Source organism: Calliphora vicina, chromosome 2 (assembly GCF_958450345.1).
Source record: "Calliphora vicina chromosome 2, idCalVici1.1, whole genome shotgun sequence".
NCBI classification, from domain to species: Eukaryota; Metazoa; Arthropoda; class Insecta; order Diptera; family Calliphoridae; genus Calliphora; species Calliphora vicina.
In genome coordinates, this window is record NC_088781.1 from 136,370,215 (window position 1) to 136,396,074 (window position 25,860).

Below are 25,860 nucleotides of genomic sequence, written 5' to 3' on the forward strand. Positions count from 1 at the left end.
TAACAAGTGAAAAATATTGTGTATTCGAAAATAAAATGCAAATTTTATTTAAAACATACAGCTTTCAATCTCAAATCTATAGAGTTTAGAAAGAAAATAAACTCCCAATTGTCTGGAAATAAGCACGCACTCTTTTTTTTATACATTTTAAAGAATTTTGAATATTATTTCTCAAAATTCTCTAGAGCACGTAAAAACTCATGCAGAGAAATAATTGTGTGAGAGTAAATATTAAGGCGCCTCATATTTTGGAAACGAAATCATGCTATTTGTTTGTGAAAATTTAATTTTTTGGTGAAAATTAAATTTTTTTATTGATGTTTCTCTTGCCAAACATTTATTTTAAAAATTTGAATTTTTGGTGAAAATTTTTAATATTTTTTCGTTGAGAAATGGTAGATTTTTTTTTACAATAAAAAAAAATGAGTTTCTCAATATTTGTTTATGGTATTTGGCTTTTATATTTTTTTAATACTGAAAGCTTCCTTTTTTTCATTAATCTAAACCAAGGCGAATTTATATACAAGGTGGTGTCGGTGGCGAATTCAGGAAAATACGAGCGAATTCATTAATTTTTTATATATGGAGTTTGACATTCAAAACCACTCTCTCATTGTATCGAATGTCAAACTTCATATATAAAAAATGCATGAATTCGCTCGTATTTGCCTGAATTCGCCACCGACACCACCTTTTATATATAATTTGCCTTGATCTAAACCTTTCTAAATGCAATTCCAACTAAAGATGCCTGTAGCGGAATAGAAAATATATTTCAGGAAATTTAAATTCAGTTAAAGCGATACAATTTCGTAAAAATTATAAAATTTTAAAGTTTAAATGGGGTATAAATTTAACACCCTGTAGCTTATGTTGTATAGGAACAGGGTGACTACAAGCTCAATTTTCTGAAAGCTGAGATCTTGCTCTATAACTTTATTTTGCACAAGCAGCCACTTGTTGATTCCCACAGAATCGGTTCCATATAATGAAAACATTTGTCTAGTTTCATTAGTGAACAAAATTCATAACGTACTATTCAAATAAAGAAAAAGTACCCTCAGAATCATATTTCTAGGTCGATTATTAAAGAAAATTCAAAAAGTACCATTAGAAGAACAAAAAGTACCACTAAATACACATTTGGCAGATTTTACTCATTTAGGACCATATGCGCCTAATTTCATGATTCCAGGTTCATTATTATAAATGTATTCAATAAAAAAAGTACCATAGTCACCCCTTGGATTCTTTTTCACTCAGAACCATATATGTTTAATTTCATATTTCTAGGTCCATTAGAACAAAAAGTACCTATAGTTCTGTTCTCACATTTTGGTACCTAAATATTATCCCCTATTTCTAACTCTAACTTCATTCAGATACATATCAGCTAATTTTAATGTCGATAAGTTAAATAATTTAAAATATTCAAAAAGTACCTTTAGGAGAAAAGTACCAATTTCCCTTTTCCTCCTTGTTTGAAATTTAAAAATACTTTTGCCAAAATGGTTTTTGCTACAGATATGTCTCAAACGATTAAATTCAGTGTTAATGTGCTCAAGAAAAATATGTTTTAAAAAAAGTACCAAACTGTTTGCCCGGATTTGGCCCAATATACTCATTGACACTTGAGTTCCAAATAACACCCTGTTCGTTAATTGTTGTATGAAAATTGGCTTAATAATTTCAAATAAAACGTATTTTCCAGTTTTAACCCCCATTTTTGGTAACTTTTTGTTATCCCAATTGCGGTTGCAAAATTTTATTTAAAATAAATTTCTGTATCGTGGTGAAGCTATTTTATGAAAAATGTACAAAAAATGTTTATCCCTTAATGGGGACACTTGAGTTCCAAATAACACTGGGTTCAAATTTCCAAAAAGTACCAAATTCATATTTGTTATTATTTGATAAGTAAAGAATACGATTTAAAATTTGTTTCTATGTTTATTGGTTTAAAAGTACCAAAATACACTCTTTACCCGTTTTATCTCCCAAAAGATTCGAATTTCGTAAAAGTACGAAACACCTGTCAGCTTATTTTTTAAATGGAGTAACATGCAATTTAAAGTTTTTTTGTATCTTTATTACTTTTGAAGATATAAGGTTATCGAATTTACCTGTTTTTACCATTTTTTTTAACCCCTAAACGTTTGAATTTCCAAAAAACCCTTCTAAGTGGGAGGAACCCACAGTTAAAATTCCAACGTTACTCTTTTATACAAATAGATTATTTTTCGATCAGAAAATTTAAATTCATTCAATACAGTAAACATTTGTAAAAGTTAGTAGCTCTGAATTTCTTTCACACTTGATGTTGTCAACTTTGACACACTCGATTGTGATCAAATAAAACATTGATTCGATTGATTTTTGATGTAAATTATGAGTGATCATAGATTTTCAATATATTTGCTCTATGACTTCAATTTAACGAATTATTAATGAATTAAATTTTCATATAAAAATTTAATTGATCACAGATTTTCATTATTTTTTGCTCTGGGAACTCTAACGAATTATGAATGAATGATTTAACATTTTTTTATGGAAAATATGACTGATCACATTTTTTTTGCTCTATGACCTCTTGAGGATCACAATTAGCGTAGCCTTTTACTTTTTCCTGATGTGTCTATGTAATATTTTGCCTTTTTGTTACTTTTTAGAAAACTATTTTGTTATGGACAGATTTTTCAATATTTAAATATACATACTATATTTTACAGGTTAACTTTTCCATCATTGAAATTATAGAAAGTTAGATTCGGTTCTACAACTTTCTTTTACATTATTTATCCACTTACAAAATTATAAATCAATAAAATTAGTCATCATTAGTTTTTAAGCTACGAGTTTAAAATTCCTTTCACACTCCAGATAATCAACTTTGACAGCCTTGTAATGTTACTTGTGTTTTTACTTTTTAAAAACGGGGGTTTATTTCCTTTAAATAAACCGAATACTTTTAATTACAAAATTGTAAAAACTCGTGATTTATTAAAATTTACACAACAACAGTTTAAATAGTCACTCTGTGATTTTATACAAATATACGTTTATAATTCACAGGAATACACACACTTAAATTACACACTTTATAATGTAGAAGTATGCAGTTGATGTTATTCTAACAGCGCCTATGATAAACTGACTGACTGCAATTTTCTGTTACTATTTATACACACAGTGTCATCTTCTAGTAGTTTCATGAATTATCTATGTAACGGACAAAACTAACATGTTTTTTTAGCAGCTATGTTAATGTTAGCAGCTTCAACAGTTAATGTTACAAACAATGTTAATAATAGCGTATTATCAACATTGTTGATAAGTAGAAGTTTCGAGCACTGGAAATGTTTATAAACATGCTGAATGTTGCAAGCAGTTGTTAAATTCATATCGTTAATGCAATTTCGTAATAGAATTATATTATTTATATTAAACTATATTATATTTTTGAATAACAAATTCGTTTCTGAGAGTACTAATGTAGAGTACTTTATGTAGACAATATTATTTTCGCATTTGGAAAATCATCAATATTTTAGAAGATACTACTATACTACACCACTGTACAACAATTCTAAATATTTTTTTTTTTAATTTTATTTTGAAATCCGTCTCAAGTGCAGATCTAGAATTTTTGTTTAAAGTTTTTTTTAAACCGAATTTTTTTTACGAAAAATTTTCTTTATTAAATAATAAAAAAAATTTAAAAAGAATTTCGTCAAAATCGAAAAAAAAAAATATTTTTTAAAGCGAATTTTTTTTCACCAAAAAATTTGTTTTCCCTAAATAATAATTTTTTTTTTTAAATTTAAAAACAATTTCTGAATTTTGTTTCCCAAAAAATGAAATAAAACAACTTTTGAAAAAAATAAATTAAATTTAGTTTACCTAAAAATATTTCAAATTTTTATTTTAAAGTGTTGGCGAAGGGTATATAAGATTCGGCACAGCCGAATATAGCTCTCTTACTTATTTTGTTTTTTTTTTAAATATGTTTTTGTTAGAGAAGTTTAAGGATTTTTATAATTAAGTTCTAGGTAAAATATTCAGTTAGAAGTTATTTTAATTTGTTATTTAATAATAACAAGTAAGAGAGCTATATTCGGCTGTGCCAAATCTGATATACCCTTCACCAAATTACACTTTAAAATAACAATTTTAAATATTTTTAGGTAAACAAAATTTATTTTTTTTACAAAGTTTTTTCATTTTTTGGAAAATTTTTTTTGGATTTTTTTTTTAATTTTTAAAATTTTATTTTTTTTTTGTTTTTTCAATTTTTTTTATATTAGCGAAAAAAACTTTTGGTAAAAAAAAAATTCGTGTTAAAAAATATTTTTTCCGATATTGACCCATTGTACGTCCAACTTACTATGGTCTTATATACGTCGTTGCAAAGGTCTTTGAAATATTTATCATTAGATATCCATATTGTCTATATTAATGACTTTCTAATCCAGATATAGGTAAAAAATCGAGGTTGTCCTGGTTTTTTCCTCATATCTCAGCCATTTGTGGACCGATTTGCTGATTTTAAATAGGAAACTTCTCGAAAGCATGTCTGACAGAATTATTGAAGATTTGGATTTGGAAGATATCTGGGGTCTTCAGACAATTTATTTCAACAGACAGACAGACGGACATGGCTTAATCGACTCCGCTATCTATAAGGATCCAGAATATATATACTTTATAGGGTCGGAAATGAAAAATGTAGAAATTACAAATGGAATGACAAACTTATATATACCCTTCTCACGAAGGTGAAGGGTATAAAAATGTATAGATAGAGACACATTTTGTATTTCTCTTCTCTAATGTCTTAGCTTCGCCCTAATAATTCTTTAATTTATAACAACAACATCATCTGCTCTACAGTAAATTGAGAATGTTTGTTTTGGCGTGTGAAATGAGTATGATGAGTTTTGAATTTTTGTACAAATTTCGAATAAGTAAAATATTTAAATATTTTCAATATCTTTAGATGATTTTTAGAAGTCGGTGGTAACGGTTGTTGTTTAATAAAAATACTCGTGGTTTTTAACCAAAGCAAACGATTTGAAAATATATTGTTTGCGATTTGTGTGTAAATATTGTAGTTTTTTGTTTTGGAAAAATAAATTAATTTATGTATGTGCAATTGCCCAGATATAACAAATGAGCAAAGAAATACATATTAAAATTGTATATATTTGTGTACATTTAAAAAAAAGTATTGAAAATATGTACATTTAAACATAATTATTATTGAGCAAAAAAAAGTCCAGCAATAATCTGTGTGTGTGTTTTTTTTTGGAATATAAAAATAATATTTTGTATATTACTTTGTGCTGAAACAAATTTTTGGAATATATAAAATAAATATTCGAAATATAATTATTGTATTTAACGAAATGTTAAACAAAAATCGTTATTGTGTATTGAATTAATGGAAATTTTGTTATTTGATTGTTTATTTTGAATCTAAACAAATGGAATGATTTGTATTTTGGGTGTTGAAACAATATTGTGTTATTTTTATACCCTTCAGCTTCGTGAGAAGGGTATATATAAGTTTGTCATTCCGTTTGTAATTTCTACATTTTTCATTTCCGACCCTATAAAGTATATATATTCTGGATCCTTATAGATAGCGGAGTCGATTAAGCCATGTCCGTCTGTCTGTCTGTCTGTCTGTCTGTCTGTCCGTCTGTCTGTCTGTCTGTCTGTCTGTCTGTCTGTCTGTCTGTTGAAATCAGTTTTCTGAAGACCCCAGATATCTTCGGGATCCAAATCTTCAATAATTCTGTCAGACATGCTTTCGAGAATTTTGCTATTTAAAATCAGCAAAATCGGTCCACAAATGGCTGAGATATGAGGAAAAAACCAAGACAACCTCGATTTTTGACCTATTTTTTTACCTATATCTGGATTACTAAGACATTAATATAGACAATATGGATATCTAATGATAGATATTTCAAAGACATTTGCAACGACGTATATAAGACCATAGAAAGTTGGACCTACAATGGGTCAAAATCGGGAAAAAAATTTTGAACCAGATTTTTTTTTTAAAAAACAAAAAACCAAAAAAAAATTTTTAAATTTAAAAAAAAAAAATTTTTTAAATTTTTAAAATTTAAAAAAAAAAAATTTTCAATTTAAAAAAAAAAAAATTAAAATAACAATCGAAAAAATTTTTTTTTCCAAAAAATTCAAAAAACAACTGGAAAAAAAATTAAAACTTTGAAGTATAATTTGGTGAAGGGTATTTAAGATTCGGCACAGCCGAATATAGCACTCTTACTTATTTTTAGTTGTCTTCCTTATTAAACAGTAAACATATTTTGCGAAATTTTTTAAAACAGAAACACAATGGAAAGAAAATAAATTTAAATAATAGATTTAGCAAAATTTTGTTAAAAGTATTTTGGGTATTGTGTGTAAGAAAACAAGAATTTAAAATATGGGTTTAACGATATATTGTGAAAATGTTAAGGCGGAAACTATATACGAGCAGCTGGGTACGGATATTTGCAGTATAACTACCGTTAAATGGGAGGCCTCCATTATAGCAGCTACATTGCTGCTGGCCATTATAGTTTACATGCTGTGGAAGTTTAAATTTAGGTAAGTGAAAATAACTACAAACTTTTAAAGTACAAAATATTACAATTTCAATTCTAAATATTGGAAATTTTTTATTTTAAATAATTGAAAAATCCGTTTGAATATGAATATTTTAGTTTTACATTAGAAAACAATAAAAATCAATAAAACATGAAAGAAATTTCGAATATTTTTTTTCAATTTATTTCAATATTTTTGTTAAACTTTTTTCTCTTGAAAATTTGCCTGGATAGTTTTTTTGATATTGAACAAATGTAGGCTAAATTTACAATTCAGATTTCAGTAGCAAATATGCAGCCAATTAATTTCCATGACTGGCACAAATTATAACAGAAATATGAAAAACTACAAAAGAATTTTCTAATTCGATTAAATCAAATGTTTTTGAAACACTTTTCAAACAAATGTGTCCATAAGTTATTATGTTTTTTTACCCCAAAATAAAAGACCTGCTGCTAAATAATTTTTTTTGTTCAACATCTGCTAATTTAATCACCTGTAGGTCGATGGCCTACATTTGTTCTTATTAGAACACGTTGATTTTCCAAATAAGAAAGTAATATTGTCAACCTAAACAATTTGGGATCGGAAACTCTCCAGTCAAAAACCTAACTCAGTTGTCAGAAACTTTAAAGGTGGGATTGTATTAGTAAAAAAAACTGAGAAAACAAAACCACCACATTTTTTTAGTAATAAATACACATAGATCGTAAACTCTCCTGGCAAAAACCTAACTCAGTTGTCAAAAACCTAAGTGGTGAGAATTTATTAGTATAAAAAAGCTAGGTGTACTGTGGAATTTTTTTAAATAATTTTTTTATTTGAGTTTTTTTTATAGTTTCCGCTCTTTGTGTATTTCTCTACGGGAACAATTTCATATAATGCGCAAAAAGGTTGACTGTAAATAAACTATTTGCAATACTAAATATGTACATAACTTTTAAACTACTAGTCTGATTAAAAAGTACTGTATAGACAAGTTAAAGAGCGGGACTTAAGCTTTCAGAAATAAATACTTGTAACCACCCTGTTTGTATACAACATGACATACAGGGTGTCAAACCTGGTCACCTCGAGTGTGAAAAAGTATTTAGAGCTTGTGATTTTTACAAATGAGAAACGATTTGGCCGAAATTTAAGTTTGTAATTGAAAATAATGTTAACAAAACTTATAGAGGTAGACTTAAACTTTCAGAAATTTTTATTTATAACCACCCTGTGTGTTTACCACCTGAGCTACAGGGTGTCAGTTTAGTGCTTATATCACTTACAAAACCCGACAGATTCTATTGAATTTTATTTTCAGATGGCCAAATTGAGTGTGAATAAATTTTTTAAACTTTTTCGGATAACTTCGATTTAGGCGGAATTTAAACTTTACAATGACAATGTAATCCATATATAAGATATAGAGCTGGACCTAAGCATTCTAATGAAATACCCTGTTTAAAAACAACATGAGCTACAGGGTGTAAAAGTTGACCATCTCAAGTGAGTAAAGGAATTTAGAGCTCTAATCTTTTAGAAATGATGACTGAATAGAATTGATTTAAATTTTGTGTTGAATGAACAATGTATAAGGCAGCTTTAGAGCAGGACCTAAACTTTCAGAAAATTAAACTTGGAATCACCCTGTTTATATACAACATAAGCTACAGGGAGGGTGTCAAAGTTGACAACCTCAAGTGTGAAAAGACTTTTCATCCCGTTACTTTTACAAATGATGACGGATTTATTTATATTTTACTTCTCTAATGAGAAAATAATGTATGAGAAAGTCATGGAACAGGAGCTAAGCTTTCAGAAACTGGAACTTGTAAACACCATGTTATTATACAATATGAGCTACAGGCTGCCAAAGATCAACAGCTCAAGTATAAATAAATTTAAAAAATCGTAACTTTTACAAAGATTTGAAGGAATTATAATTTTCTACAATAATAAAAAAATGATGTATGAGAAATTTATAAAGCAGGAAGTAAATTTTCAGAAAATTAAATTTGTAATCACCCTGTTTATATACAACATGAGTTACAGGGTGTCAAAATTGATGGAAAATTTAAAATTTTTAAAGGAACTTCCAAATTTTGGAGTCTAATTAAGAAACCTTTAACCAATTTGTAGCAATTATGAAATTTCTAAACTTTTATATTAAAATATTATTTCTCAATCGGCCATAAACTTGTCCTAGATAACTGATTTTGTAAAAATAATAAAATAAATTTTGATTTTTTTAATAAAGATCTTTTAAAATTGTTTAATTTTCAAAATATTAAAATTATTTCTAGATATTTAAAAAGTAGATTCAATTTGCTTTCTATTGATATAAAATAAGTCTAACTTTTCTTCCCCTCATGACAAATATATTGTCTCAATATTAATGATCATGCAGTAAAATTTTACTTTTTGAATTCTTGTTAATTTTTTAAAAAAATCTTTTAATATTTTAAATACAAAAATTATTTTTAAATTTATGAAAAATAGACAAAATTAGCTTTCTATTGATATAAAATAATTCTGATTTTTCTTCCCCTCATTGACAAAAATATATTGACTCAATATTAAGGATCATGCCAAAAAATTTTACATTTTTGAATTCATGGTTCTTTTTTAAAAAAATCGTTTAATATTTTAAAATATTAAAATTATTTATAAATTTATGAAAAGTAGACACAATTAGCTTTCTATTGATATAAAATAAGTTTGACTTTTCTTCCCCTCTTGACAAATATATTGAGTCAATATTAATGATAATGACGAAAAATTTTACTTTTTTGAATTCTTGGTAAATTAACAAAAAAAAAATCTTTTAAAATTTAAAAAAATTAAATTATTTCTAAATTTATGAAAAGTAGACACAATTACCTTTCTATTGATATAAAATAAGTTTGACTTTCCTTCCTCTCATGACAAATATATTGATTGAATATTAATGATCATGCCGAAAAATTTTACTTTTTTGAATTTTTGGTAATTTGTTAAAAAAATATTTTAAAATTTTAAAATATTAAAATTATTTCTAAATTTATGAAAAGTAGACACAATTAGCTTTCTATTGATATAAAATAAGTCTGACTTTTCTTCCCCTCTTGACAAATATATTGTCTCAATATTAATGGTAATTTTTTTTAAAAAAATCTTTTAATATAAAAATTATTTCTAAATTTATTAAAAGTAGACACAATTGCCTTTCTATTGATATGAAATAAGTAGGACTTTTCTTACCCTCTTGACAAATATATTGACTCAATGTTAATGATCATGCCGAAAAATTGTACTTTTTTGATTTTTTTGTAATTTTTTTTAAAAAAATCTTTTAATATATTAAATACAAAAATTATTTCTAAATTTATTAAAAGTAGACACAATTACATTTCTATTGATATAAAATAAGTAGGACTTTTCTTATCCTCTTAACAAATATATTGTCTATTAATGATCATGCCGAAAAATTTTACTTTTTTGAATTCTTGGTAATTAAAAAAAAAATCTTTTAAAATTGTAAAATATTAAAATTATATCTAAATTTATGAAAAGTATACACAATTGGCTTTCTATTGATATAAAATAAGTCTGACTTTTCTTCTCCTCTTGACAAATATATTGAGTCAATATTAATGATAATGCCGAAAAATTTTACTTTTTGGTAATTTTTTTTAAAAAAATCTTTTAATATATTAAATATTAAAATTATTTCTAAATTTATTAAAAGTAGACACAATTACCTTTCTATTGATATAAAATAAGTAGGACTTTTCTTACCCTCTTGACAAATATATTGTGTCAATAATAATGGTCATGCCGAAAAATATTACTTTTTTTTAATTCTTGTTAAGTTTTAAAAAAAATCTTTTAATAATTTAAAAAATTAAATTATTTCTAAATTTATGAAAAATAGACACAATTAGCTTTCTATTGATATAAAATAAGTCTGACTTTTCTTCTCCTCTTGACAAATATATTGACTCAGTATTAAAGATCATGCAGTAAAATTGTACTTTTTGGAATTCTTGTTAATTTTTAAAAAAACTTTTAAAATTTTTAAAAATTAAAATTATTTTTAAATTTATAAAAGGTAGACACAATTAGCTTTCTATTGATATAAAATAAATCTGCTTTTTTTCCCCTCTTGACAAAAATATATTGTCTCAATATTAATGATCATGCCAAAAAATTTTTCTTTTTTTAATTTTTGGTAATTTAAAAAAAAATCTTTTAAAATATTAAAATTATTTCTAAATATATGAAAAGTAGACACAATTAGCTTTCTATTGATATAAAATAAGTCTGACTTTTTTCTCCTCTTGACAAATATATTGACTCAGTATTAATGATTATGCCGAAAAATTGTACTTTTTGGAATTCTTGTTAATTTTTTAAAAAAATCTTTTAAAATTTTAAAAAATTAAAATTATTTTTAAATTTATGAAAAGTAGACACAATTAGCTTTCTATTGATATAAAATAAGTGTAACTTTTCTTCCCCTCTTGAGAAATATATTGACTCAGTATTAAAGATCATGCAGTAAAATTGTACTTTTTGGAATTCTTGTTAATTTTTTAAAAAACTTTTAAAATTTTAAAGAATTAAAATTATTTTTAAATTTATGAAAAGTAGACACAATTAGCTTTCTATTGATATAAAATAAATCTGTTTTTTTTCCCCTCTTGACAAAAATATATTGTCTCAATATTAATGATCATGCCAAAAAATTTTACTTTTTTGAATTTTTGGTAATTTAAAAAAAAAATCTTTTAAAATTTTAAAATTATTTCTAAATTTATGAAAAATAGACACAATTAGCTTTCTATTGATATAAAATAAGTCTGACTTTTTTCTCCTCTTGACAAATATATTGACTCAGTATTAATGATTATGCCGAAAAATTGTACTTTTTGGAATTCTTGTTAATTTTTTAAAAAAATCTTTTAAAATTTTAAAAAATTAAAATTATTTTTAAATTTATGAAAAGTAGACACAATTACCTTTCTATTGATATAAAATAAGTTTGACTTTCCTTCCTCTCATGACAAATATATTGACTCAATATTAATGATCATGCCGAAAAATTTTACTTTTTTGAATTTTTGGTAATTTGTTTAAAAAAATCTTTTAAAATTTTAAAATATTAAAATTATTTCTAAATTTATGTAAAGTAAACACAATTACCTTTCTATTGATATAAATTAAGTTTGATTCTTCTTCCCCTCTTGACAAATATATTGAGTCAATATTAATAATCATGCCGAAAAATTTTACTTTTTTGAATTCTTGTTAATTTTTAAAAAAATCTTTTAATAATTTAAAAAATTAAATTATTTCTAAATTTATGAAAAATAGGCACAATTAGCTTTCTATTGATATAAAATAAGTCTAACTTTTCTTCCCCTCTTGTCAAATATATTGTCTCAATATTAATGATCATGCCGAAAAATTTTACTTTTTTGAATTTTTTGGTAATTTGAAAAAAATCTTTTTAAATTTTAAAACTATTTTTAAATTTATTAAAAGTAGACCCAATTAGCTTTCTATTGATATAAATTAAGTTTGAATTTTCTTCCCTTTTTGACAAATATATTGACTCAATATTAATGATCATGCCGTAATATTAAAGTTTTGAATAATTTAGATTTTATAAGTTTAATATATTAAATATATATTTTTGAAAAGTAGATACAATTTCCTTTCTGTTGATGTAAAATAAGTATAACTTTTCCATTTTTACACGAGAAAAAAATTCACCTAAACTTAAGCATTATGCACTGTGAACTGCCTTAAATTTTTAAACGAAACAAAAACCAAAAGTAATTGTATCAATTGTAATTGCTTTAAAAACAATCTGCTTGATATTAAACAAAAATTTTCAAAAAAAGAAGAAAGGCAAATTAATAAATAAACAAATGAAAATGAACAAACATTTTAAATTTAGCACAAAATAACAAAAAGTAAACCAAAAACAAAAAATGTGTATAAACAAATAACAATAAAAAAAAGCTGAAATATTGAAAATTTTATAAAAAAAAAATGCAAGAGTTAAAAGAACATAAAATACGAATAATAAAGAAAACGAGAGTAAAAAACTCATTTTGGAAAAATGTGAATAAAAAAAAAGAAGATCACATGTTGTCATTAATTTGATCGCCTAAGGAATTCCCCTAAAAAGCCATATGAACACAGCTTTTAGATTACTAAGAATGAAAATAAACTTTAGTCATAAATTAAATTCGTTTTGTTGTGTGTTTCTTTTATAAAAAGAAAAAATAAACAAACAAACAAATTATTATTTATAAGAATGTGGCATGGTTCATTACGATTTTGTAGTAGATCTTTTAATTTGTTTGACAATGTGTAACACACAGTGGCCGAAGAATTACAATGAAAACGATAGACCATAAGGCGACAAAGATGAGGAAGTTTTATATTTCTTTGTACTTGTTATTATATACATATATGGGGCATTTCATGTCAAGTGAACCAACTTTTGAAATCGATGTCTTCCGATCGGGATGAAATTTGCACCAAGGTTAGCTCTATTGGAGAGTAACTCAGACACAATTTTTCAACAACATCGGTCGAGAACTCTCTGAGTTATAGGGGGTAAAATTTTGACAATTTGGTCAAACAGGGGTTTTTTCTTATCCATGTAACTTATTACCTATTGTTCTTAGCAAAATGTGTCCCAAATAGTATAGATAGCTATTTCTTCGATCTTTCGAAAAAAAATATTTAAAAAAAAAAAATAAAAAATTTTTAATATTTTTTTTCCGAAATCAAAAACTTTTTTGACTTTTTTTTTAAAATTTTTTCTCTTTTTTTTTTTTTTTTTTTTTTTTTTCTTAAAATAAAGTTTAGATATTTTCCTTGAACACCTACTTGGTCGCTTAGTGGGATGCGAGTGGGATATCTATCAAAATAAATATTTTGTAACTCAAAACATAAAATTTTTGACTTTTTTTGCAAAATCAAAAACTTTGTTGACTTTTTTTTTTCAAAATGGACCCTTTTTTAATCTTTTTTTTTAGGTCAAACAAAAGCTTAGTTATTATCCTTGAAGACCCTTTTGGTCGCTTAGTGGGATGCGAGTGGGATATCTATCAAAATAAATATTTTTTAACTCAAGACTTACAATTTTTGACTTTTTTTTTTGCAAATACGATTTTTTTTCCAAATGGGCCCTTTTTTTAAATTTTTTTTTTGTAGTCAAAAGAAAGCTTAGGTCCATTCCTTTAAGATATTTTTAGTCCCTTAGTGGGATGCGAGTGGGATATCTATCAAAATAAATATTTTGTAACGCAAGACATACAATTTTTTAATTTTTTTTTGCAAAATCAAAATTTTTTTCCAATATGGGCCCTTTTTTAATTTTTTTTTTGCTCAAAAGAAAGCCTAGGTCCATTCCTTTAAGATATTTTTAGTCCCTTAGTGGGATGCGAGTGGGATATCTATCAAAATAAATATTTTGTAACGCAAGACATACAATTTTTTAATTTTTTTTTGCAAAATCAAAAAAAATCGTATTTGCAAAAAAAAAAGTCAAAAATTGTAAGTCTTGAGTTAAAAAATATTTATTTTGATAGATATCCCACTCGCATCCCACTAAGCGACCAAAAGGGTCTTCAAGGATAATATCTAAGCTTTTGTTTGACCTAAAAAAAAGGGTCCATTTTGAAAAAAAAAGTCAACAAAGTTTTTGATTTTGCAAAAAAAGTCAAAAATTTTATGTTTTGAGTTACAAAATATTTATTTTGATAGATATCCCACTCGCATAGATAGATATCCCACACCCACCAAGTAGGTGTTCAAGGAAAATATCTAAACTTTATTTTAAGAAAAAAAAAAAAAAGAGAAAAAATTTAAAAAAAAAAAAAAAGTTTATGATTTCGGAAAAAAAATATTAAAAATTTTTTATTTTATTTTTTAAATATTTTTTTTCGAAAGATCGAAGAAATAGCTATCTATACTATTTGGGACACATTTTGCTAAGAACAATAGGTAATAAGTTACATGGATAAGAAAAAACCCCTGTTTGACCAAATTGTCAAAATTTTACCCCCTATAACTCAGAGAGTTCTCGACCGATGTTGTTGAAAAATTGTGTCTGAGTTACTATCCAATAGAGCTAACCTTGGTGCAAATTTCATCCCGATCGGAAGACATCGATTTCAAAAGTTGGTTCACTTGACATGAAATTCCCCATATATAAATATACAATTTATTTGATTATTTGTCCATGAAGCTAATCCACTGAACCGATCCTCTTGAAATTCTATTTTTTATTTGATATTTCAAGTGGGCGTGGCATCTCTCCTACAAAGTAAATTGTTATGAAATATCTGGTGCACTATAATTGTGAAAGCCGCAAAACTTTGCGGGATTTACTTGGATACCATTGTGCGCAGCTAGGCTGAAAATAGGCATGATTGTATAAATGGGCGTGGCATCATCCATACAAAGTAAATAGTTATTTTTCAATATCTGTAGAACTATAATTGTGACAGTCTTCAAACTTTATATGAATCAATTTCTCATTACTGCATGAAGTTTAACCAAAAATGGAACGGATCGGAACAGGGGGTATGCCACATTCCATACAAAGTAAAGAACTATAATTGCAAGATTCTTTAAACTTTGTCCGAATAGCTCTTTTATCATTTTACATTGGATTGGATAGAAAGTAATTAGTTAATTTCGAATATCTGGAGCACTATAATTGTAAAGTATTTACACATTGTATGAATAATGAATTCTATCACAGTACGCAACTGTAGTTAAAATGGTCTGGATCGGAATAGTGGGTGTGGCACCTCCCATACAAAGTAAATAGTTCCTTTCGAATATCTAAAGAACTGTTATAGCTAGAGTCTTCTAACTTTCTATAAATAACTTTTCTATCATTGTAAGTAATTTAACTAAATATAGGCTGGATTGAAACTTGCTCACTGTAAAAAAATACGAAATTATAGCGGACCGAAAGTCTTAAGGAAAGTATCAATATTTCATTAAATCGCAGGATATTTTTTATACTTTCAATGGCAAAATAATGGTTTACTACGATAGGGAGCACCGGGCTAAGATAATCCTGCATTACACGGTGGGCAGAATCAAATTTGTTTGGAAATAAATCTGGCATTTCTAAACGGCTGGTCCGATCGGGTTTAAGTTATTAAAATGGGACACATTCTCCAGGGGCGCGCAGTGGGACAGAATCGAAATTTTTTGGAAATAAATCTGGCATTTCTAAACGACAAGGAGTATTCGAGTTTAAGTTATTAAAATGGGACATACAAATTCTCCAGGGTCGGCGCTATGATTACTCAAAGTAGGGTACCTTAAACTCGTGGTATTTTTTTGTTTCCCATCCGATAATAAAGATTTTTACATTTTTGAAAAGCGCTCGGCTAGGACTTGAAAACATGCTTGTGTGTGCTATTTATCTCTTAAAATTTCCAAGTTAAGGTATTTATAGACGGCAATACTGAGTATTAACACTTTTCAAATTTAAAAGATTATTGAAATCAGTCGGTATTTCAAAAAATCGTTTCGAAAAAACATTTATTGTTTACACGATAGTATTACAAATATTTTATTTCTTTGTTGATTGATATTTTTCTGAAAATTTGATTTTTATTTTATATTTTCTTGACATTTTTATTTGCCATATTTGTTTTTATAAATACATACTCGATACATATGAAAATAAAAAGTTTTTGAATTGTTTTAAACAAATTTTCAATACCGACCGTAAATCAAAAAAATCATTTGTATTTTTTGAAAATCTAATACAAATTTTGTTTAGACGATGAAATTGTATTATGATACTTGAGTTTTTGACAAATATTAATACTCAGTATTGCCGTCTATAAATACCTTTATAGGCATTTGAAAATTGAAATTTAAAAATTTTGCCATACCTTGGTCCCCTTTTTTAATAATATAGGCCGTACTTTTGGACCAAATGGACTCTAATTTTTTTTTGTTAGTTAGACAACTAAATTACCAATAATATGTAAAAGATTTCAGGGCAATTTAAATTATGGATCCAAAAATAAACGATTTTCAATTTAAAAATTAAAATAATAGTAGATTTTTGCAGTATTTTGGGAAAAAAGGTTACTTAACTCTTTTTTTATTAAAAAAAAACTTTCTTTAAGAACGTATAACAATTTTATGTTTTCCTGTAAGGTATCTTTATGGAGAACATTTTGATATAAAAAACATTTCATATTTTTTGAATGTGTTGCCCCTACGCCCTTCAGAATTTGACATATTTTGGCAAAAATGTAAAAAATAAAATTTTTAGGAATTTCGCTACAATTTTTAGGAATTACGGGATTCCCTTTGACCTTTTGACAAATTTTTTTTACATTTTGTTATTTAGAATGACAAGTGTAAAAAAAAAACATTGAAAATTTCATTGAGGTTTGTTAATAAATAAAGATTTCATTACATATGTATTACATATTTATTGAGTTTCTAAAACGAAAATTTGCATCAAAATTTTAATTGGATTGCAATATTAGCAGCAATTTGATCCACATTTATTCCGAATTATTTTTTTTTTGTTTAGATAAGTTAATTTTTGGCCTTACAAATAAAAATTTCAAGTCAATATCTCAATTAGATTCAAAAATATTGCACTTATCTTTACGGAGAAAATTTTGGCATAAAAAACATATCCTATTCTTCAAATATGTCGCCCCTACGCCCTTAGGAATGTGACCTATTTTTTATCAACATTTTGTGCCACATGTTCTAAAATCCCAAACTTGAGATCAAAAAACGCAAAGCAGCCTTAGAAACCTTGATGTGTTCCCTATTTATCCGCAAAGTATTTTCCCAGCCCAGAAGAAAATGTGGTCCCCAAGGGCAAAATTGTAATAAATACCATTTTTAAGATTTGCCCCACTGTGCGCTGTTATTAACATTGTTTATAATTAATGACAATATTAACGGTTAAAACTGCTAACAATAACATTAAAGCTGATAAAAGGACATCAATGTGGAAATAAAACATTCTAGTTTTGTCCGTTAGATGATTCATGAAACTACTAGAAGATGGCACTGTGTATATGAATAGTAATAACGAGCTGCAGATCAGTTAGTATATCATAGGCGTTATTTAAGTTAACATAAATTGTATTACCAGTGTATTCTTGTAAATTATTTTTATAAAGTGTGTGTATTAAAAGAGAATGACTATTTAACCTTTAAATGCATGATTTTTACTTGTATTTTTCTATAAAATATCAAATTTTTAGTTGATTTTTATTTATTCTATTTCCTTTAGCTTTAGTTTGATTTAGAATTTCTTTAACTGAAACTTTTCGTACTCCATGTGATTTTAATCTAAATTAGTATCAAGCTTATATTCGTCTAAAATTAAGTGGAACTGGAATGTAGACAATTGGCATCAATATGCATTAAAGGGTTAAATTATTGTGTTAATTTAAATAAATAAAGAGTTGTTACAATTTTAAAACTACTGATACCTTTTATTTGCAATTAAAAGCATCCGGTTTATTTAAAGTAAATAGACCACCGTTTTTAAAAGGTAAAACCTTAACAATATTGTAGAAATTACAAATGGCATGGCTAAATGCTATCGTTTGCCGCTTAACGCTCTGATTCCAATTCATGTATTTTCTAGTGAGTGTGACGAAACCTAGATGGATTAATGATGATGATGACGTTATTAATGATGGGTGCTTGAGTTTGTTTATGTTTTGTCATTTAAACTTTTGAGTTTTTCTCTAAATATCATCATCATTATGACGTTTTAATTAAAAATCATTAACGAGTATTAATGTAAACAAAAAAATTATTTAAAATATTCTTTTGAGACATTTGTGCTAGTAAATGACATGTGTATTTTTATGATCATTATTAATAAATTAGTTTTAATTAAGATTTATTTTTGTTTAAATTATGACAACTTATTACAACAGAAGTCTGTTGAAATTGAGATGAAATTTTAAGCCTAAAAGTAGGCAATTTCTTCAAATTAGAGTTGTAATTCATTAATTAAGGTTTTAAGGTAAATAAATTAAAGATTTTTTGTAGTTCTAGAACAAATTTAATACAAAATATCAAATTCTCCAGCAAATTATCTATAGAATTGTAAAGTCTCTGGAAATTAACTAAAAAATGATAAAAAACATGAGCTGAAATTTTAAGCCTAAAAGTAGGCAATTTATTCATGTTTGAATTAATTAAGGTTTTAAGGTAAACAAATTAACCATTTTTTGTAGCTTTTAGCCAATTCTAGACAAATTCTGGAATAAAATTAATACAAAATATCTATAGAATTGCAAATTCTCTGGAAATTAACTATAAATAGCTGAAACAAATTTAAATTTGAAGAATCTTCAAAAGATCCTATATTAAGGTCTGTGATTATCCCTATTTCCTAGATTTTTTATAAAATTTCGTAATTTTTTTCATTAGCTGCTTTTCAAAATTTTAAATTTCTTGTTTTCTAAATAAATAACAAATGTTAGCTACTTAATAAGAGGAAAACTATTATTACATTTACTAGAATTTCAAATCTTGTGGTGTTGAATGTATGACGGTTTAATTAAGTGTGAAAACCTGCTGGGATATTTTCCGCTTTAATTAAATTGAGGAAAATAAGCAACAATGTATGAAACTAATATAAAAAAGAAAATTAACAAGTGTCAGAAAAAGATTTTCACAAATCAAAACTACACTATGGCAAGGAGTGAGATTAAATGAAAATTTGAAATATTATTTTCTTAAGCAATCAATTAAATGAAAATTTGAAATAATATTTTGTTAAGCAATCAATAATTGTTTTCCTAGAACTCCATAAATCTTAATTTTACTAACTCTAAACTAATATTTTGTTATTCTGATGTTCACACATCATAAATTAAAACAAAAATCCATAAAAATTGGCCATTTTTATTAATCTTTTTTATTAATGCATTTAATGAGCTTTTTTATGTTTTAAAAACTTCCTTTCAATAAATTTCTTCACACTAAACTGCAATATGGCCCCCTTATATCGAAAGTAAAAACGGCCATAAAATCATTTGCCATAAAAAATAAATAAATTTTCCCCAAAATGCATTAATAAAATCAAATAAACGTGTTAAATGCACTTGATTTCGGAAACAGTTTTTCTTAGTTTTTTATCTTTTCCAAAAACTACAACAATAAACAATAATAATTGAACTGAAATTTCCCGAAAATTTGTTTATAAAATAAAATTTATAGCTTCTAAAGAAATTTTTCTAGAAAAAAAGGTCAAAAAGATTTATGTATTTTTCAATTATATAAATAATCTATATATAAAATTTAAGTTTTATTCATTCATCAAAAATTCCAAAACTTATTTCCAATTATTTCTTTTACTTATTCTAAAAATAATTATGTTTTATTTAATTTCAAATTAAACACTTTTCTTTATTTATTTTACTAAATGTGCCCCTCAAGAAGACTGCAAGTATCAAGTGCATGTAACACTTAAACAATAAGAACTAACAAACAACCAATATACAACTGCCAGCGACATCATATAGAATCACTTCCGTGTACTCAACAGTAATTTGTCTGATCAATTACAATTTCCCAAAACACTTGAGCTATACATGGACGAACGAACAGACGGACGGCTCTATTTCAAAAGTGCACATTTTTAACAATAATGAGTAAAAAAACACACTCGCACACAAACCAAACAACTCCATTAAAATTATTTTTGAAATAAAATTTTGTTGGTTGCTATTTATAGTCGTCATACACATTAATAAAAATATAATAATAATACACTTAAATGCTAAGGATGAGCAAAGCTAACTATAAATAGTACCTTTTTCTTCAAACTAATTCTCGGAAAATGTTTGAAAATTCTCGAGAAAATCTCGATAAAAAGCTAATTTACTATTAAATAGCAAATTCTTGAGAAAATTCACAATAGCAAAATCTACTACTACTTTTTTTAAAAAAAGGAGTAGAAATACAACTTTTTTAAAAAGCAGTAGAAATACTACTTATTTTTAATAAATTAGTAAAAATACTACTTTTTTGAAAAAGGAGTAGAAATACAACTTTTTTTAAAAAAGGAGTAGAAATACTACTTTTTTTTAATAAAGGAGCAGAAATTCTACTTTTTTTGAAAAAGGAGTAGAAATACAACTTTTTTTGAAAAAGGAGTAGATATACTACTTTTTTTCAATAAAGGAGTAGAAATACTACTTTTTTTGAAAAAGGAGTAGAAAACTACTTTTTTTTAAAAAAAGGAGTAGAAATACAGCTTTTTAAAAAAGGAATAGAAATACTACTTTTTCTAAAAAATGGAGTAGAAATACTACTTTTTCTAAAAAATGGAGTAGAAATACTACTTTTTTTGAAAAAGGAGTAGAAATACTACTTTTTTTGAAAAAAGTGTAGAAATACTACTACTTTTTTGAAAAAGGAGTAGAAATACTCCTTTTTTTTGAAAAAGGAGTAGAAAACTACTTTTTTTAAAAAAAGGAGTAGAAATACTACTTTTTTAAAAAAGGAGTAGAAATACTACTTTTTTTGAAAAAGTAGTAGAAATACTACCTTTTTTAAAAAAGGAGTAGAAATACTACTTTTGTGCCGTAAATAGCTAATTAAAATAGCACATTTTTGGAAAATTTAATATAAAAACAAATAACAGAGCCATATTCGGCTGTGCCGAATCTTATATACCCTTCACCAAATTATGGTTTAAAATAAAAATTTTAAATAAATTCTGGTAAACAAAATTTAAAAAAAATGTATTTTTTTATATTAAAAATTAGTTTTTAAAATTATTGTGAAAAAATTTTTTTGGTGAAAAAGAAAATTCGGGGTAAAAAATATAAATAATATTAAAATTGTAGGTCCGACTTACTTTGGACTTATATACGCCATTGAAAAGGTCTTTGAAATACGTATTATTGGATATCCATATTGTCTATATTAATGACTTAGAATCTTATATACCCTTCACCAAATTATACTTTAAATAATTTTTTTTAGGTAAACAAAATTAAATGTTTTTTATTTTTAAATTTTTTTCGAAATTGTTTTTTAATTTTTTTTTAATAGTTTTTTTTTCAATTTTTTTTTCGGAAAAAGAATTTATGACAAAAAAATTTGTTTCGGGTTAAAAATATTTTTCCCGATTTTTACCCAATTTAAGAGAGCTATGTTCGAGCGATGTGCCGAATTTTATTTGCCCATCCCAAAATTATACTTTAAAATACATTTTTTTAGGTAAACAAAACTTATTTTTTCAAAATTTTTAAAAATTTTTTTTTCGAAATTGTTTTTTAATTTTTTTTAAAAAAGTTTCTTTTTTTTTGGAGAAAGTATTTAGATAAAGAAATTAGTTTGATGAAAAAAAAAATTTGCGTTAAAAAATATTTTTCCCGATTTTGACCCATTGTAGGTCCAACTTACTATAGCCTTATATACATCGTTGCAATGCACTTTGAAATATCCAGCATTAGATATCCATATTGTCTATATTAATGACTTAGTAATCCCGGTGTTTTCATTATATCTCAGCCATTTTTGGACCGATTTTAAATAGCAACCGATCCGGAAGAATTCCCGATATATTAATGTTAATTGGTTACGGAAAGTTGATTTCAACATACAGACGGATAAACGGACATGGCTATATCGATTTTGCTATCTATAACGATCCAGAATATATATACTTTGTGGGATAGCAGATGAAAAATGTAGAAATAACAAACTCATGGTGAAGGGTATAAAAAAGCTTTAGCTAATTCTCTAGAAATTTACTATAGAATATATATTGTAGTTTATAGGATCGCAAAACTAATATTGTAGAAATTACAAACGGAATGGCAAAATGGTGTCGTTTGCCGTTTAACGCTCTGATTCCAATTCAGGTATTTTCTAGTGAGTGTGACGAAACTTAGACGGATTGATGATGATAATGACGTTATTAATGATGTGTGCATGAGTTTTTTTATGTTGTGTCATTATGAGATTTTCTCTAAATATCATCATCATTATGACGTTTTAATTAAAAATCATTAAAGAGTATTAATGTAAACAAAAAAATTATTTAAAATATTGTTTTGAGACATTTGTGCTAGTAAATGACATGTGTATTTTTATGATTTTATGATCATTATTAATAAATTAGTTTTAATTAAGATTTATTTTTGTTTAAATTAGGAGACTTTATTACAACAGGAATTTGTAGAAATTGAGAAATTTCAAGCCTGAAAGTAGGCAATTTCTTCAAATTAGAGTTGTAATTCATTAATTAAGGTTTTAAGGTAAATAAATTAACTATTTTTTATAGTTCTAGAACAAATTTAATACAAAATATCAAATTCTCGAGCAAATTATCTATAGAATTGCAAAGTCTCTGGAAATTAACTAAAAATAGCAGAAAGAAGTCTCTTGAACATGAGCTGAAATTGTAAGTCTAAAAGTAGGCAATTTATACAAATTAGAGTTGTAATCATTAAATAAGGTAAAGAAATTAACTACTTTTTGTAGCTTTTAGCAAATTCTCGAGAAATTTACATTAGATTAGCAAATTTTCTATAGAATATTAAATTGTCGAGAAAATTATCTATGGAAATTAACTATACATGGCAGAAACAAATTTAAAATAAAGTTTTTGCTAAATAAATTTGAAGAATCTTTAAAAGATCCTATATTAAGGTCTGTGATTATCCCTATTTTCTAGATTTTTTTAAATTTCTTAATTTTATTCATTAGCACTTTTTAAAATTTTTTTAAATTTCTTATTTTTTAAATAAGTAACAAATGAAGCTCCTTATTAATTTACTCTAAATAGCAAATTTTTGGAAAAATTTTTAGGTATATGACTTAAAAATTAGGGATTTTTTAAAATTTTTAGCTTTAATTTGAAATATTTGTACAACATAAGTTTATTCAAAGTATTGGCCATTGTTAGCTATGAAATTTTCCCATCTTTCTGGAAACATATGGATTCCGAAACAAAAGAACTGCTCATCTTCTGAGACCAAGAATGAATCAAGCCAATATCGGATACTCTGTTTCAAAGTGAAGCGTATCTCAGAGAGAGCATTCTGCATCTATCGAAACAAATAGTAGTCAGACGGGGCAATATCTGGACTATAAAAATTTCCCAACCACTTCGTTCTAAATAGTTTTTAACAGGTATTGCAACATATTACCGTTTAAAACTACATGGAATATTACGGTTCAATGTTTGACTGCATATTCTGCATATTAAAGAATCAGTTCCGTTCGATAGGGGTTCCCTGAGATGGTCTGGTTAGATTTCAGCAGCTCATAATAGATAGGTCCCTTTTGCTCCCAGAAAATTTACTCAGCGCCATGGATATATGGCGTTGGTTTCGATTCATTTTTCACCTCAAATATGGACATGCTAAATCGTCGCATCATTTCGGACATGCTAAATCGTCTTTCGAGGTCTCTCGGTTTCAGTTCGTATGGTATCCAATTTCCTTGCTTTGAATGGATCCCACAGCTCGTTAACGTTTTGAAATTACAGCTTGAGAAGTTCCCAATGATTTTGCAAGCTCATATTGAGTTTTACAACAATCTTCATTGAGTAATGACATCAATTATTGGTCTTCAAACTTTTCTGGCTGGCCTGGGCGATTAACAGCACAAACTACCTCCCGCACGTTTTTGATGGAACACATTCACCATAAGTTTTGGTAAGCAATCGGTGTGCTTCAGCTGCATTATTTTTTTTTTCAAATTAAAGAAGTAAAGCAAAATTTTGTTGGCACAAAATTCCACATTTTCGTTTACATTATAATGTTTTATAACTAAGTGGGAATAAATGGCAGATATCGTCCCCTTAATAAAACAATAGTGCATAATTTTTTTAGTAGACATCTGGAACAGAAGTAATATTTCAATTGATCTTTCGACCCACTTTCTGGAAGTAGAATTTCACCAAATGTTGACCACATATAGAATCAATTATGTAGATTCTTGGTGTGCAATGGTTATACGCTATTGTTTTATTGAGGGGACGATATGTACCCTTCAAAAGAACATAAATGTTTTAAAAAACACAAACTGGGTTGAAAAGATAAGCCATCTATTTTAAATCCCGCATTTTTAAGCCAAAAACACACAATATAAATAGCGAGTTTTTGAGAAAATTTACTATAAATAGCAAATTTTTGGAAAATTTATTATAAATAGCAATTTTTGGGAGAAAATTTAATATAAATAGCTAATTTTTGGAAAATTTACTATAAATAACAAGTTCTTGAGAATATAAATAGCAAGTTTTTGCGAAAATTTTACTATAAAATATTGAGAAAATTTACTAAAAATAACCAGCTCTTGAGAAAAATTAATATAAATAGCAAATTTGAGAGAAAATTTACTATAAATAGCAAGTTCTTGAGAATATAAATAGCAAATTTTTCAGAACATTTTTTATAAATAGCAAATTTTTGGAGAAAATTTACTATAAATAGCTAATTTTTCAGAAAGTTACTTTAAACAGCAAATATTCGAGAAATTTACTATAAATAGCAAATTCTTAAGAAATCTTCTACTTTATATTGCATTAAAAAAAAGTACCCACAAATGTTCATTGGTACTTTCCATCTCTTTTACTTTACATTTCCAGAGTGTTGGTGTGCAGATGCCTGAATGCACGTGCATTTGAATTGTGATTTTGTAAAATGATTTTGTTGTAGTTGTTGTTGCTGCTTATATTTAGTGTGTTAATGCCACATTAATGCAACATTTGTATGAATAAATATAAACAAACATGCTACGACACACACTAACTTGCATGCACAAGCACTTGTTTGCTTGAGTTTGTTGGTGTTTTAAATTTACTATAAAATACAGATGATGACGATGATGTTGTTGTTGTTGATTTTATGTTGTATAGTAGCGGTGTGCCACTTGCCACACCACCACCACCTCTAACCAACACTAATGACACACATATGTATGTATATTGTACAAATGTATGTAGAAAAAGAATCACTTGCAACGCCATACGCGTCGCGTTCATACAAAATAATTACAGTTGTTAATGAATGCAATTGAGACATGTTTTAATGCGAAAAGTGTGTGTGTACCGAGTGTGTAGGCAGGGGTTTAAGAGAATTAAATATAGAAAATTTTTTAAATTTTAATTTATGGAAAATCTTTACAGAAAACATGCTATTTTATAGTAAATTTCTCGAGAATTTGCTGGTTTCGGTAAATTGTCCCTAGAAT

At 26.2% G+C, this 25,860-nt stretch overlaps 1 protein-coding gene across 1 annotated transcript in view; it reads left to right on the plus strand.

Annotated features, from left to right (window-relative positions):
* Window positions 1-6,378: 6,378 nt before the first annotated feature.
* Window positions 6,379-25,860, plus strand: part of Sur (Sulfonylurea receptor) — a 138,146-nt gene continuing 118,664 nt past the window's right edge. The window contains exon 1 of the mRNA XM_065502075.1: window positions 6,379-6,627. Within this exon, the coding sequence (XP_065358147.1) occupies window positions 6,464-6,627 (164 nt within the window). The 5' untranslated portion in view covers window positions 6,379-6,463. The remainder of the gene's footprint in view (window positions 6,628-25,860) is intronic.